This window comes from Amphiura filiformis, chromosome 17, assembly GCF_039555335.1.
Source record: "Amphiura filiformis chromosome 17, Afil_fr2py, whole genome shotgun sequence".
Taxonomy (NCBI): Eukaryota; Metazoa; Echinodermata; class Ophiuroidea; order Amphilepidida; family Amphiuridae; genus Amphiura; species Amphiura filiformis.
This window is the reverse complement of record NC_092644.1, coordinates 37,001,032-37,018,414: the sequence shown is the minus strand read 5'-3', so window position 1 is coordinate 37,018,414 and position 17,383 is coordinate 37,001,032. Positions and strand designations below refer to the sequence as shown.

Genomic DNA, 17,383 nt, shown 5'->3' with positions numbered 1-17,383 from the left:
CATTGAAAGAACAACTTTAATTCAAAGGCTACATCATATCTTGGTTTACATTTTAGCCATATTTCTGTGACTACGACATGTCAAAAATATTTAACTGGTACAGAAATTACTTTTATTTCCGTATAGAATGCATACCTTCATGAACCATGAAAGTATTTTATAGTTGATTTTTGTTGAATTTCCTTAAAGCCTTACAGCTTTGTCAGTGCACACCAGTAATTGATTACTTACAACAAAATCTTCACAACTCATACAATAATTTGAACCATTAGGCATATTAAAGCTGCTCTAAACTGACATTTATTTTAAATAGACTCAAAATTTGATGATGATGATCAGGATCCTTATTAGGCCAATTCGCCTAAAATTGGATAATGATGATCAGGGTCCTTATTAGGCCAATTCGCCTATTGCACTGCTACACCATATGTGGGGAGAGCCTCGAACTGGCAACAGACATGAAAGGAAGTATTACTATTAGGTAACTTTACGCAATTCCCAATTCCCATTCATGCATGCTGCCAGATCGAGGCTCTCCTTGCATATAGCAGAACCATGCAATGGGTGAATATCGTACAATTCATAGTGGCCCATACATATGCAAAAGTTGAAAACAACTTGAATTTGCCATTACATTTATAACCCGCTTTAAAATGAGAGAGAGGGTATTATCCATTAACCTCTAAAGGATGCATCAGATGTGGCAAACATCTTCATCAGGATGTTAACAATAGAAGAAAAAAGGCAATTCCATTTGAAATCCACATACCCCTGTGGAAGATTTTGAATATATCTTCCACAGGGTTAGAGTTAGGAATTTTAATGGAATTAGCATTAGGCAGCTCCATTTGATTTCATACACCCTCTGAGAAAGATTCAATATGAATCTTCCACAGAGGGTGGATGAGTTTTAAATGGAACTGCCTAATGTGCTAATTCCATTTAAAATTCCTACTCCCTCTGTGGAAGATACCCAAAATCTTCTACAGGGGTAGTGTGGATTTCAAATGGAATAGCCCAATAATTGGCATCCTGCAAAATGACAATGCTTAAAATTAAGCAAATTGATCCACACAAAGCTGATCTTCTTCTCATTCCATCTTCAAACAATTGTACTTATTGTAGAACACATTTCCTTATTAAAATAGGACTTTGTGGCAAACAGATAACTGTTTTACTTCTAGAAACACCTTGCTGCCAAAAACCAGAATGTTCTTTCATGTTATCTTTCATTGCTGCAGAAGAGAATGCTGCTTGGTATGAAGACTGTTTTAATAACTGGCGAAAAAGAAACCATTGTATTACACTGTAGTAGTACTACTTCAAACAAAGCTGATCTTATTGGATTGGAAAAAAAGCTCACATAATAACATTCCATCAAGAATGCAAAATGTTCAATATGTAAACAAACAAATAATCAAAACAAACAAAACAAGCACACATCAGTTACCTGAGTCACCCTCATCACTGCCGGGCATATTGATACGGCCAGCATCTCCTTTAAGTACTGTCGTCGTCATCATCTCCTCTTCTACCGGAGTCTGATCTTCGTTATCTCCATTCATCACTGGACTCTCTACTGCATTCTCTTCCATAACGATAGATGCTACAACACACACCTGTAATATTAGTGAAATGAATGGACACGGAGACGCATATTATGTAATATTAATATCAGACTTGCAGTTTAGTTTTATTCATCTCGACGGCCATGCTCCAATCTGCCTCGAGTGTTGCCAGTTGATTGCATACGAGTGTGAGTGTTGCTGTTGCTATGTTGATACAAGCATGTACTAGATTCAGAGGATATTACATCATCTCCCCTCATCATTTTTTTTTTTTTTTGCAAAGTTTGTACAACAATAATAGATGTTGCATTTGCCACTGTGTTTTATTTGTGTGCACTGTATTAGTTCACAGGTAGCTGGTAGAAGTCAAAGTTATAAGTCTTTTGTTTGTAAATAGCAGATGTGAAAGTTTGATTAAAAACAATAGCTAAACTAGCATGATCAACATGCTTAACTTTTACAAGTGAAATGCTTGGTATGGCAGCAACTAGTCTAAATAACTTTCAAAAACATGAACGTGTATGTGAACATGAATAACAAAATACATATTCATGTAACAAAATGTTGCTTTAAAATGCATGCAACTTTATCAAGTTTGTTTATCATAGTTTCTTCTTTCATTTTTATGAACAACATTTTGTGTTCATTTTTGACTCTTTTTTTTTTTTGTTCATTTTACTCAGTTTCTTTTGTGAACAACACTTGTGTTCATGTGTCCAACAACTTCATTTTGTCTCAGTTTCTTTTATGAACATTTTGTGTTCACTTTTGACTTTTTTTGAACAACACTTGTGTTCCTTTTGTCTCTATTTTTTTCTTTCTTTTTTTAATGAACATTTTGTGTTCCTTTCTTCTTATTTTCTTTTGTGAACGTTTGTGTTCGCTTTATTTATCGACATGCTATGTGTCACTTCGATAATTATATTTTTGAACTTTTTTTTTTTTTTTTGGTTTCGTGAACCATTGATCATTTAAATGTATGTTTGAGTTCATGTCGACATCCTGTGTGCCATTGTTTTAGTTCATATGTCGACAGCCTGTGTGTCATTGTAATATTAGTGTGTCGTTATTCCAGACAGCCTATGTGTCGTTATTCCAGACAGCCTATGTGTCGTTGTTCCAGACAGCCTATGTGTCGTTGAGACAGCCTGTGTCGTTGTTCCAGACAGCCTGTGTCCCATGTTTTGTCCATGTTTTAGACAGCAATATATGTGTCACTTTCAGACAGCTTATGTATCACTTTTAGACAGCTTATGTGTCACTTTTAGACAGCTTATGTGTCACTTGTTTTAGACAGGTTTGTGTGTGTCTCTTGTTTTGTTTTAGACAGCTAGAGTTTTGTGATTGAGCTTTGTTTTTGACAGCTTATGTGTCACTTTTCTTCTTCTTTTTTTAACTGTTGATTATGACAGCCTGTGTGTCATTGCTTGTAAATATTGACAGCATATGTGTCAGTCTGAGTCTAGTGTGACAGCTTATGTGTCATTGATTTAGACAGCTTATGTGTCTTTGTTTTGGACAGCATTTATGTGTCACTTTCCTTCTTTTTTAGAACATTGATGATAATGACAGCCTGTGTGTCAGTCTAGTATTATTGACAGCTTATGTGTCAGTTTCTTCATGAACAGCCTTTGTGTTTTGCCAACTTTCATAAACAGCACTGGTACGTGTCTATGAGGCCTATGACCGCATACCCTAGCTTGAAAATGTATGATTTTATGAACAGCACTTTGTGTTCAGTTTCTTCATGAACAGCCTGTGTTCCTTTGCCAACTTTCATAAACAGCACTTCGTGTCTATGAGGCCTATGACCGAAGCCTAGCTTGTAAAGTTGTAATGTATGATTTTGTGAACAGCACTTTGTCCTTTGACCTAGTATAATAGAATGAGTTTGAACAGCACTTCCGTGTTCAGTTTGTCACCTTTCATGAGGCCTACGACATTGGCCTGTTAATTACGTGAACATTATTTGCATGCTGCCGCCCAATGCAATGTGAGCTGATGAATACTGAATGTATGAGCCTCTTGCCAAAATCAAAGTTACTTTGTAGTTTCCAGATTATCGTCTCTCACCCTGAATGCTGCTGGATCGTTGTTTTAGATTTGCACCCACATGCATGCTTGATGCATTGCTGCTATCGTAGTCCACATTTCTCGCACTGCGGAGCGGGGAATCACGAGATTGTTTAGCTGATGCGTTTTCACCAATTTCCTGCCGGATATCTCATTCAATGGCACTGATTTTCAAAGTTTAAGCTTTTGCGTCTATAGCCATTTCTGATAACGCTTTGTGACAATCGGTCTGCAGGTTCCTTGATCCTTCATACTCATTGCTGCGCCATTGTAATATTAGTGAAATGAATGGACACTGTAGAGTACTACTTCAAACGCTGATATTATGTAATATTAATATCAGACTTGCAGTTTAGTTTTATTCATCTCGACGGCCATGCTCCAATCTGCCTCGAGTGTTGCCAGTTGATTGCATACGAGTGTGAGTGTTGCTGTTGCTATGTTGATACAAGCATGTACTAGATTCAGAGGATATTACAACACCTAACCAGCTAACTCCCAAACTCCTACGTATAGTAATATCCCAATTAGCAGTGTCTATGTATGGTGGGCACAGTGGTGCAATCACGCGTGGTGAAGAGACAATAGTTCTGAGTATCTGTGATTTGAACAAATTAAAACAAACAGGTTTACCACATGGTGTGTTTACTACAATTTGCTATTTTCACTTCGAGTACCATATTCAAGCAACATGTCTATATGGACTTCCCCATTGCATCCTAATTACGTGACCTCTTCTCACAAATGCTTGAGTGCTACTGCCATGTGAATGATACATTATATTATACTGGAGTGCTGTGCTTAACCTTTGACCTTGGTTTAATTATATTTATTATGTAATTGACCTTTTCGGTAAATCCCATAACCCTTTGCGAGTACACCTGAGAACTCGTCATTTGACGTCACACCGACTTGCAATGCGCAGTAACGATGTTCGATAAATGATGTGCGCATCGGCGCGGAGCGGCGTGACGCAAACTGACGAGTTCTTAGGTGTACTCGCAAAGGCTTATGGGATTTACCGAAAAGGTCGATTCAAAAGATGACGACATCAGGCTTTGCAAAAATCAAGGATGCCAGGTTTCAATGGCGTCATGTCTGTATGGACTTCCCCATTTCAGCCTAATTTATGTGACCTATTCTCATAAATGCTGAACATGTCAGTAGTTGGTGTGCGATCACAGAATTCTATATACACAAGAACTGGTCATCCCTATACCGATGCGTGGCCGCAAACGTAACCGTCCCGGCTGAAAAATGAATCAAAAAAGGTACGGCAAGAATTTTTCGCATCACGTACGTCAAAGTTCTCTTTTCAATGTGCAAACTGTAGTTAGGATAATGAAACGACTGGTAAGCAAGTCTACTAAATGACATCAAAATCTGAAGAAAAAATATGGCGGACCGTCGCCGGACCCTTTCCAGAACTAATACAGCATATTTAGCCATTGTCAACATGGGGTCATCGGTTTGAATATTTTCCTTATATAAAAAACTAACACCTCCGCTATATGGTATTTCATGATATAACATTAATGGGAAGAAAAGTGCAAATGCTTTTCGTGTTTCGAATCGGACGAGTAACAAGCTTTATGACGTCATGATGTAAACAACGTCCGGGTCATTAATAATTAATTAGGTAAACCCAAATATGGAAACCTCCAAAACTATGCAAATTAGGTGTTCGACGAATCAGAATACGATCAGCCCACCTCCAAAATTATGCAAATGAGTTGAGGCGGTTACGTGAACACATACTTATTCTCATCTAGCTTTACTAAAAGATCTTTGTGTGCGATTCCTAAGTCAATGTCAATCCCTGAGTGTGTCGATCCACATGACTCCATTGAAGACTGGAATCCTTGACTTTTGCCAAGCCTGATGTCGTCATCTTTGGAATTACATAATAAATATAATTAAACCAAGGTCATAGGTTAAGCTCATCACTCCAGTATTGCAAAATGTATCGTTCACATGGCAGTAGCTCTCAAGCATCGCTCGAGCACCACTCTTGGAAATTGTGAAATCCCCTAAACTTCTTGGGATAAATTTGGGGATAAACAAAGATAATTTGGAATCTCGAGAGCGTTTACATGGCAGATTTTGATCGAGAACCATTAACTTAAGCAAAAAGTCCTGACACACTAGCAAATAAAATAAATCAAAACGTAAGAAAAATGAACGCGCCGATGAATTATACACAAACAATACATGGTTCACATTTTTCTAACATTTGCTCCGATTGGTTAATAAGAGTGTATGAAACTACTGCAAAAAACATTCACTGGGTTATATTAACTTGTCCACAGTTGGAATATTACACTATCCACCTCATATGGCAGGTAAGACTATAGCAAAACACCTAGTTTGTTTAATAGTTCTTCCACAAATTTATTCAATTCATTTTCACCCTACACATTTGTCTAGGCAAGCTTAAGTTCTGACCATATTTACTTTTGATCGTACTACACAGTTCCGGTTTTAAAATGTCCCACACACAGTCTTATAATTCCAAATGTTACTTTATCTAGTTTTCAAGAACTCATACTGACCATGCATCTTGAAAATAAAGCCCAGGGTAGCTTATACTCAACCAGTGCTCAGACTATCCTAAAATAGACTTTTCAAGGGTGTACATACTCTCCCTTAACAAATAATACTATAAAGTGGAAATATTCAATATTTATTTAGTCGTAACATGATTATATAAATGAATTTCTGAATCTGGGCCATTTATACAGAATTAACACAGATATTTACTGTAATATGTAAAAATCTTTGGGTTAAACATTCCCTTTGCATTAACTTTCACTCTACTTGAACCAAACATGGGGCTTTTTTGGCAAGGGGGAATGAAAGAAGGAAGGAAGGAAGGAAGGAAGGAAGGAAGGAAGAAAGAAAGAAGAAGAGAAAACTTTTTCTCGGGTGCGATTTTGAACCACGGTCCCCTCGGCCCGAGGGGACCGTGGTTCAAAATCGCACCCAAGAAAAAGTTTTCTCCAATGCCAGACATCGTACATGGATTGTTTGCCACTGGAGTCTACTGTGGCCGGGCAAGCTTTCTGGGCCCACGTGTGTTCGCATGATGACACAATCGCATCACATAGGATACCTGCGCTTGCAAATACTTTGTGAAGTGAGTTTTAGTAAGGTTTGGTTCAGTATTATGGTTAGGGTAGCAACACATGCTAAATGTGAAGCACATTCTCAAGTTATTAAATTTCTAACCAGCTCTTTCAAATTTAAACCCACAATCTGAATAACTGCAAATTGCCATTCCAATGCTTTTCATTCCAAAATCAGGTCCAAATCACATCTGAAGTGAACAGCATAAACCATGACACCAAATGATCTAACCTATTTCCAGGGCAGCAATAATATTTAAACCCAGACAAGAGATATAAAACCGCCCACCAAATCTTAACGGAAATGGGAAACACCAGAAAGTGTGGTAGACCATTTCTGAGTTTAGTGCTGATGAAAAGTCAAAATTTATTCTGAAACATTATGCCCAAATGTTAATAAAATGAAGCCTACACACCCAAATGAGTACATGCATACATTGTAGCCTTCCATCATTTATTTAGTTTGGTGGTTCTCAAGATTTTTTTCAAACTAAGGAAAAGGATCTACAGCCCAGAAAGGAAGCTGTATTATGCAGATGCCAGGATCAACGCACTCAAAGGGTTAAGTAATTATTTTTGTAGGCCTACAAAATGCAAGCAAAGGAAATGGTGCAAGGAAATGATAAAGATCTGTGTTGTTCTTGCAGTTTTGTATGAAAATTTACTATTAATTTCCAGGTATAAAATTTTACTCAAATTAATTTCATCTTCTTTCAAATTGAGAACATTGAGAGATTTCTCAAAATCCTTTGAACCCAATAACATAGAAAACTTGTCTTTAGAATGAAAGAACTACAATCCCGAAATATGTCTTGAAACATTAAAAGCGTCTTTAGGGAAAATTAGTCCCCCACTCCCCGTGCAATGTTGAAAGCGTGCAAATGTGTTCAGCGTGTCTCCAAAGTGTCGCAACATTGAATGATGGGGGTGGGGAAGGAAAAGTGTTAATTGATGGCCCAGCTTTCTTCTAATTCCAAATATTGAACATTTTTATCCACATTAAATATACACTTTGGATTTCATTCAAGATGCCTAAAGCGTTTCAACGACATTTTTCGGGGATTGTCTGAGGCAAACGCTAAAATTAACATCTGATTTTAATCTTTTGGCTATAATAGTCCCAAACAAAAATGTTTGGTAGACTCATAACCGGTGCGATCTTACCTTTCCGATGTTGATTAAGATACTTCTTGCATCGATCCCGAGATGCGGAAAAACCAATAGTCATTTTGTCCCACATAAATGAATAAATAACAAAACCCCCGATCCCCGAGTGGACTCACCCATTCGGTGACGTCACACACGATAATCATCCCTTATCCGACTTGGGCAGCCCCTACTCGGCCAAACTTGTAGGGGCGGCGGGGTCGGGATAATCAACATCGAAAGGAAAGGTAAGATCGCACGGTTATGAGTCTACCAAACATTTTTGTTTGGGACTAGACTCAGTACACCGGTCGATCTTACCGCTTCGATGTTGATTAAGATACTTCTTGCATCAACATCTGAAAGATCGATCTAGCAAGTAACCGACGGATGGAGGTACAAGATTGGCCAGCATCTGATAAGGATCGGGAGAGTGGGTAGCATGGTAATCGCGAGGTCAAACTATTTCCCCCCCTCACGGCCGGGAAACAGAAAGACTACGTGAACAGACAAAAACCCCTGAACTGAAAGTGCAGTGGTTAAGAATAGAAACACTGGTTCTTACCATGTTGGAATTCTGACTGTCCGCAAAACACCTGATACCCAACCACCATATTATCTCCGCAGAATAGCCCTGGAGAACTTATCGCCTGGTCGTTGGTTTACGTTTTTGTAGTAAACCGTGGAAAAGGACGACGGGTTCTTCCAAGACACAGCCTGACAAATCTCTTCTATGGGGACCCCCCTATGGTAGGCCCACGAAGATGAGATAGATCTGGTTGAGTGGGCCTTGGGCGGCGTCTTTTGCCCCAGTCCACCAACACCTGGACCAGCCACCGTGCCAGAGTCTGTTTAGCGGCTGGACCGTGCGGTTCTGCGTGAGTGATAAATAAGCGGTCATGAGCCCCTCTTAAGGTTTGTGTTCGGCCAAGGTAGTGCTGTAGCGCCTCACCGGGCACCACAACCTGTCTTCGGCTATTGACGAACCCTGCCCAATACTGGGAAGGAAGAGGGCGAGTGTCGGAATGTACTTCGCTCATTTTTGCAAGGAAATCCGGGCGAAGAAACAGCGTCGCTCCGTTGTTAGTAATACGGAGGCTGACTTCGAGACTGCGTGCAACTCTGAGCAGCGCCGTCTCCAAGCCAACGCCAGAAGAAAGGCCGCTTTAAGAGTGGCGTATTTAAGGGTCGCTTTGACAGGGGCTCAAAAGGGGACCCTTAATATACTCCAAGACTGTGTTGAGGTCCCATGGAGGGACCACCTTCCTTTCGGGCGGGCGCTCGTTGAACATACCGTCGAGAAGAAGACTTAGGGACCCATCTGAATTGATAGTCGACCCGTCTTCAAATCCCGATGAATCGAGAGAATGGCTGACTTATAGTTGGCTATCGTTGCCTGCTGAAGTCCTGACCTGAACTTTTCTGTCAGAAAATCTGCCACTAGAGGCACAGAGGCTCTAGTGGGAGATGTATTTCTCTCATCGCACCATGCGTAGTAGGGAGCCAAGCGCTGACTATCGTGCACGGAGGGTAGACTCGCTCTACCCCGGCGATGAGAGAAGCAGCTTCTGATGAAAAGCCTCCCTCCGCCAGACGTTCCTGATAAGGGCCATGCAGCTAACTGCAGGTGCTCTAGTGGTAGACTTGGTACCTCTCCTCCGGCATCCGGAGTAGATTTGGTAACTCGGGGAGTACTCGCGGCTGTGCCGCTAGTAGATCCACCATCGGTCGAAACCACAGGTGTTTCGGCCAGAACGGTGCTATCAGAATGACGTTGCAATCCTCCTCCCGATCTTGGTCACCACCCTTGCGAGTAGTGAGATCGGGGAAAGCGTAAGCAGTCATTCCTCCCAGTCTCACGGACAGAGCGCCCACGGCGAATGCCTGTGGGTCTGCGACCCTCGAGCAGTACACCGGCAGCTGATGATTGCGATGAGATGCGAACAAATCTATCGAGGGGTGGTACATCACCTCGTATATCGTCTGGGCGACCTGCGGAGCAAGGGACCATTCTGTAGGTCCCGACACCTTTCCTCGTGACAGATCGTTCGCGAGGATGTTGGTGACTCCCGCTATGTGCATCGCTCTCAACGTAATCTGCCTGGCCTTGCACCACCCTATCAGGCGTAGTGCGTGCAGGCACAACCGTGGTGACCTGGTGCCCCCTTGTCTGTTGAGGTAGGCCACCACGGTTGTGCTGTCCATTTGGACAACGATATGAGATCCCACGATCACCTTCTCGAAATGCTGGAGAGTTCTCTCCACTGCCCAAAGTTCGAGAAGGTTGATATGGAACTCCGTCTCCGTGGCCGACCATAGGCCCGAGACTGAGTCCCGTGGATGTGGCCCCCAGCCCAGCTTTGACGTGGCCGGTCGTCACTACGTGACGCACCGCTGGTGCAGGAACCCTGACACCTTGAGTCAAATTGGGCTGATGGGTCCACCACCAGAGTTCCTCTCGCGCGATCTCCGACATCGGAACCGCGAGGGATATTGGGTGACGACTGGGCCTGTAAAAGGCTAGAAGGTGTAGTTGTATAGGCCTCATGTGAAAGCGGCAGTACGGTACGAGGTCTACCATACTGGCCATAAGGCCCAAAACCTTCATCCATGCCACAGCGGGTGCTCCCTCTGACTCGGCCAAGACTCGGGCACACCTCGCCATGTTCGTCACCCTCTCGGGTGAGGCGCCGCGATCCCTCCTTGAGGTTGATCTGGGCCCCTAAGAATAGTGGTGTCTCGTCGGGACCAAATTGGATTTCTTTGACGTTGATCAGAAATCCCAGGTCCCGCACCGTCACGGACTACTAACTCCACGAGACACTGTGTCTCCAGTGGGGTGCGTCCGTAAATGAACCAATCGTCCAGGTAGCAACACATGTTGACTCCCCTGCGCTTCAGGTACGCTGCCACCGCCCTGACCAGGAGTGTAAACACTCTGGGGAGGTGGACAAGCGAATGGCAGGCATCGAAACTGGTAAGTTTGACCCTGTACCTTGAAGCGTAGAAACCTCTGATCTTGAGGTGCGATCGGAACATGCAGATATGCGTCCGAGAGATCTAGCGATGCCGCCCACATACCCTTGATGGGGCAGGCTAGCACCGGCGAGAGTCTCCATTCTGAACCTCTTGGGCCTGATGAACTCGTTCAACGGCTTGAGGTTCAGAATGGGCCTCCAGTCGCCGGTCTTCTTTGGAGCCAGAAAAAAAGTGCTCCAAAACCCCTTGGTGAAAGGGGGGTAGACCGGGACAATCGCTTGCCGTGAGAAGCTGAGTGACCTCTGACAGTAGTGCCCGACGCTGGGGGCCGTCTGGCGGCACTACCGTGGACCTCTGAATCGTGCAGGCGCACGAGGGGTGGCTGGTAAATTCCAGTCTGTAACCCCCACTGACCACTGACAATACCCAGGCGCCCGGTGAGATGGCATGCCATCTCTGGGCGTAATGCACAGCGGCCGCCCACAGGGGAATCCCTGTGGAAGTCCAAACCTGCCGGCATGGACTGTCGACCGCCGTGCCCTCAGGACCGATCTGGTTTGCCACCCTTAGAAGAACGGCTCTTCGTAGGGGGCTTGCCATACGATCCAGCACTACTCTTGCGCTTCCCAGATTTTTTGGGAGGTGCTGGAGCAGCCTCGGGCGCGGGTGCAGTCTGCGGTGCGCGTCCTGCTGAAGCCGGAGCTGGCGCTGAAGAACGCTTAGAAGACTTCTTCTTCTTGTGCTTCTTCTTCGCCTTACTGCCCTTCCCCTTGGTCAGGGCAGCCTCTGACTTCTTCAGAGTGCTCTCATTGGTGGCCTTTTTCGCCCGGTCCTCCACCGTAGCGCAAAAGGCCTGTCCAAAGAGTAGCCCCTGTCCCACCGAGTCTGACTTCTTCATTGCTTCAGCAAAGTCGGAGCCGTAAGTTGACTGGAGGGACAGACAGGCATTCTCCGGCGGCGAGATGACATCCTATGGGCTAGGCCCATAGAACTCTCGTTGAGGTTAGCTGTTAGCACCGCTAACAGATTAACCTCGCGGAAGAGTTCGACGTTGCCCGTGGTCGTTCGCTACCTTCCTACCGAGGTGCTCGGCAAGCGTGGTAGCGACGCTAGAGACTCTGATAGCGAGCGTGCTCGCTTATCGATGAGCTTTAGCTCCTCCTCCCACTGGGGGGAGAACGACCCGTGCGCCTTGGCCGCTAGCGGCAGGCGCTTGGCAACGTCTGGATCCATGTCAGGGACCCTGAGGTAGGTTTCGTAGTCCTCCTGCGAAACACGCAGTGGAAGCGTGCAAGCACGCGGCTTCGAAGCTCCAGCGAGCCTGACAGCCCACGAAACCTACCCTTGAGGTCCGCCGGGAATGCAAGTGCGAGCGACCCTTGTGTGGACGCGCTAGCTGGGCATCCTACTGAAAAGATGCCCTGGTCCTCCTGAACGGACTCCTCCTGAGAGAAAGCCAGGCCCAAACCTTGGGCCACACGGCTCATCACCTCAGCGGTGTCCGCAGGCAGACCATTGCTAGCGAGTTCCTCACGGGAAGCGGGGAAGGATACCTGAAGCTAGCTGCACAGTCTCATCAGACTGTGAGTCGCTACTGGTTTCATCTTCCGACTCCTTTCCCTCGCCTTCAGACTCTGACTCACTCTCTGATGAGGAAGAGATCTGACGACGGGCATCTGAAGGTGGACAGGGAGGTGTCGCCACCGTGTGGCTAGCCAACTGAACACCAGCAGAAGAGGGAGTACTCCGCTAGACCCCGAGATGCTAGCTATAGCACCCGGGATCCGTGACGCTCTCGCTGCTGTCGCCCTAGCCATAGCAGTGTGCGGCCTACCCTGAGCTGTATCAGGGTTAGCCACTCGCCGCCGGGTTGGGTAACAACTGGTGGTACTGCTTGCCCAACGCTAGGCGGCACTTGCCACGGTGCTAGACCGTGGAAGAAACCACCCTGCGGCGGATACCACGGGGCATACCCTGTTGGTAGCTGACCCTGAAAGGATCCGCCACCAGGGAAACCCCATGGAACGGCAGTACCAGTACCGCCTCCCCCTGTTGCCACAGAGACTGTGGTAACCAGGACGCAGTACTGCGGTACCTGCGTGGTTGTAGCGTAGGTGCCCGGTAGGGCTCCCGGCGCGCACCACTGTACCCATGCCTCACAGCGTTCCCCGCTAGAGGATCAAGCCGTGTGTATGGGTACCCCACTATACTGGCTGTCCCTTGGCTAAAAGGAGCTTGCCTAGTATCACGGGTAGCTGAGCGTGTATACCCTCGATCAGTCACCTCGCTACCTGAATAGGCAGTATCAATCAATGGAGCCATGCTCCGCTGAATAGATAGTGATCGATCATAAGAGGGTAATTGACCCATTGACTGTAATGGATCACCCACGCTCCGCTGGCTCTCGAGGACATAAGTGGGTTGTTGATCAGCCAGGCTGTTCAAACTACCTACCCTAACCTCTTGAGCCTCGCCCAAGGTCGCTGTGTGTGGCGGACCACTCACGGCAGCTATGGGCGCGTGCATAGTGGCTACCACTGAAGTCAAGCCGTAGCTCGTCTCGGTAGCTGCCACTGTTTGCACTTGGGTCGCTGTCCCGTGAGAGACTGCGAGCCCAACCCGGTATAGCCGCTAGCCAGTCCCGGAGGACAGCCGGCAGCCACTCCAAGGCCCAGGGAATCACTCGGCGGCCCCACCATGGAACGCTGCCGCGTGTGACAACCCCAGTTGGTTCTGCTAAGACTACACCCGAGCGTTAGCCCGGTATCGTCTCTGCTAAACCCATGCACGTTTTCATTCGACCCTTGCGGGAACGAAAAGCGTGCTGCGTGTCGTGGATCAACCCAGGCAAGCCCGGGTTCCACTGGCACGCTGCGTGCTACAGACCGGCCGAGGCAAGTCCGCTGCACGCTGTATGCTAGGATTCAACCCAGGCAAGCCGGGTACCCTTGGCATACTGTCCGTCGCCGGCTACTTCCGCTGGTGCTAGACCCGCTCGTTCGCCAGCAATAGACGGGTGTCCACCTGCAAGAAGCTCGCTAGAGATCTCACTGGTAGACTGGTACTCGCCTGTTAGGGCAAGTACCGCCCTGCTGCCTGCTACTAGCTTAGACGTTAAGTCAGTGCTTTCGCTGGCTGCTAGGCCTTCGGGCTCGCTAGCAGTCCCGGAGGGTCCGCCTGCTTGCCCGGGACCGGAGCCCCAGAGGTTACCTTAGCGTGGCCCTTGCCGGCCGCGCTAGTACCTACCATATCAATCTTACCTGTAGGCTTCTGTTTCTTAGTCTTCGTCTTCTGTCTGTGTCGAAGACCTAAACGAGCGCTACTTTCTAAATACTCGAAGTGGATGTCCGATAAGCCTATGCAAAAGGAAGCACACTTATTTGATTTAGAGCAATCCCTGTGGGTGTAGCAGAGTGGATGCGGGTCCCACTCTGCCACAAGGGAAGGGCATGATTGACAAGGCCTGGACATTGTAGTAATCGGGAGCGTACAGCACTACCCCCGAACACAAGCTCAAGCCCAATAAACAGACCCACACGCACAGTGGCTGACGCTGATGTAGTGGTATGATATAAAAATATATATACAAAGGGATGAAAAACTGAAAACCTTTTGGGGAAGATTTGTCAGGCTGGTCCTTCGAAACCCACGAACTCTTAGCAGTAACTCGTCATCAGACGCGTACTGAAAGATATAACGATAGAGCACACCATAAACATAGCGATAATCACTCACCATACATGTATACACAGTACTGTACAAACATCTATTGTAACTTACTAGTCTGCTATAGTTGTTTTACGTGAGAACAAAATTAAAATGGCGTCCTAAGGGCGGCCATTTTGAAAACGTGTGTCCCGTATACGAACGGAAACACACATACAAGCTAAGTTTTTGGATCGTTTTTGTCACTTTTCTAGTCAGAAAAATGTCGTCAAAACTATCTCCCTAGCGACTATACTGGCTGGTTTTTACCTCAGTGTAACAAACAAACTGTATATCTCGTCCTTTGGTTCGTAATGATACTTAGCGTTGGTAAAGAAAAATCCACACGTCTATCTCATCTAGAAACCAAGGAGGATAAGGGATGATTATCGTGTGTGACGTCACCGAATGGGTGAGTCCACTCGGGGATCGGGGTTTTTGTTATTTATTCATTTATGTGGGACAAAATGACTATTGGTTTTTTCCGCATCTCGGGATCGATGCAAGAAGTATCTTAATCAACATCGGAAACGGTAAGATCGACCGGTGTACTGAGTCCTTTAAAACTACTTGATAGAATCACTCCAAATTTTCAATGAATATTAGTTAGCGCATAAGCTATGATGTGGGTATAAAATAAAACAACTAATTGTATCAATTTTGACTATATCGCCCTGCACTACAAGCAGCTTGCACCCATCACCTGTGTATGTCTACAATCATAGATTGAATACAATAGCGCTCTTTTCAAACATACTAATCTTACAGATGTGAGTGATCAGCATGATATAGTTCAATGCATAGGTACCAGCGTGAAAAATTTTCCATGACTATTCATTAATAGATAGGCTATGATGTGGGCACAAAATAAAACAACTCATCTTTTATTTAGGTAGTGGTCAAATAATTCTTTTGTACTCCATCCATTTGCATATCTTCTGGAGCGTGCCTATAGAGGAGATGATTTGAACTAATGACCTTATGTGCAAGCACTCTAAAAGTAAAATACTTATGAAACGTATGAAACTTGAACGGGGTGGGGGTGTGTGTGGGTGTGTGTATTTGTGTGTGTGTGTGTGTGGGGGGGGTTATCTTACAATTGCTATAGTGCCCATATTCATGACCTTTAAAGATGTCCGGATCTATGTTTGTCTTTATTACAATTTAAAACAAAAACAATTAATTATCATGCCATAGATAAATTAGGGTTTTAAAACTTATTTTCGTGTTTCATAATGTCAATTGTCATGAATACAGAAGAATAGTTTATCTTACAATTGCTATAGTGCCCATATTCATAACCTTTAAAGATGTCCGGATCTATTTGTGTCTTTATTACAATTTTAAAAAATCAATTATCATGCCATAGATAAATTAGGGCTTTAAAACTTATTTTCGTGTTTCACAATGTCAATTGTCATGAATACAGAAGAATAGTTTACTGTTTTGAATAAGTCACACACAAAAAAAAGGAAAAAAAAGGTGAAACTGTTGAGGCTCGAACCACTAGCCTTCCGTTTCACCGTCTGAAGTACTGTCCATTACACCACGCTGTCATGTTGAAATAATTACGGGATTCCGTGATATATGGGTGCGCATTGCATTCTCGTGATTATGAAAATGGTAAATCTCGACAGGCGATTTACATTTGCTAAAATCAGTAAAATGTAAATAATGTTAGAGCTAACAAAACGTAAAATAGTAAAATTAGATGTAGTTTTTAACAAGCTTTCAAACAAAACACTTTACAAATAAAAGTTGACACCAAATCGGCCTAAATTATGAATTTTGTCAACGGTTTACCATTTCTAAATTAAAGAAACTCCTTGTATTAATATTCAGTATTAGGGTCGGTTCATAGTAAATATTCGAAGGCGAATATTCGGCTTCGAATACTTTTTGTGACGTCAAAATATATACGGCAACGAATAAAATATGATGACACGTCGAGTTGAATCGGATTAAATATCGCGCAACTGATAGCGAGATACTATTGATTTATATGAAAGGCTCGAGGTCACCTGAATATCGTTCGACGAACTTGATGATTTCAAAAATCCCCAATGAAAATTAAGGGATCTGGAATGAGCGTTTTGAGCGTTTCGACAGTATTTTTGTGGGACATGAGAGCACATCAGACATATCGAATTACATTATGAATACGAAGAATGTCTTTCTGATATCAAATAATTTTAATTTTTTGAAATTCACGATATAATACAAATTTTATGACAAATTATTAAAATTTGATATTTTTCACATATTGATATATAACAGTCCTCGAAGTAAATATTATAAATCTAATGATATTTTCTTAAAGTGTATGTAGCTGGGAGGAAAAGCCGACGATCAATTGAAAATTTTGCCCTTTCATATTGAAGATATGGATTTTTTCCCAAAAGGACCTAATTTTTTGTGTGTTTTGGGAAAAATCCATATCTTCAATCTGAAAGGTCAAAATTGTCAATTGATTGTAAACTTTTCATCCCACCTACATACACTATAAGTATCATCAGATTTACAAAGTTTGCTGTAGTGATGGTAAGTAATGTTTTATGCAAATAATATGATCCAAATTCAGATTTATGCCTCCACCCCGGTTTTACATAAATAATGTTTGGCCCCAGTTCTAGGTCCCCATATGCATCTGCCCCTGGCAGAGGATGTGTGAGGGTCAGGGGGTGGTAAATCATTGGTTATTGATATAAAAATGCGTTTGCCATGGAGGTTCACCCATTTTTGTCATCTTTTCCGCACTAGCTGAATTCTTGACGTTTTTGGCACCTA

At 44.0% G+C, this 17,383-nt stretch overlaps 1 protein-coding gene across 1 annotated transcript in view; it reads right to left on the bottom strand.

The window, feature by feature from the left end:
* The window catches only part of LOC140137731 (uncharacterized), a 44,575-nt gene that overhangs the window by 6,586 nt on the left and 20,606 nt on the right, over positions 1 to 17,383 (bottom strand). Inside the window, exons 2-3 of the mRNA XM_072159497.1 lie at positions 4,125 to 4,239; positions 1,451 to 1,619 (exon numbers count right to left, since the gene is read on the bottom strand). Of these exons, the coding sequence (XP_072015598.1) occupies positions 1,451 to 1,595 (145 nt within the window). The 5' untranslated portion in view covers positions 1,596 to 1,619; positions 4,125 to 4,239. The remainder of the gene's footprint in view (positions 1 to 1,450; positions 1,620 to 4,124; positions 4,240 to 17,383) is intronic.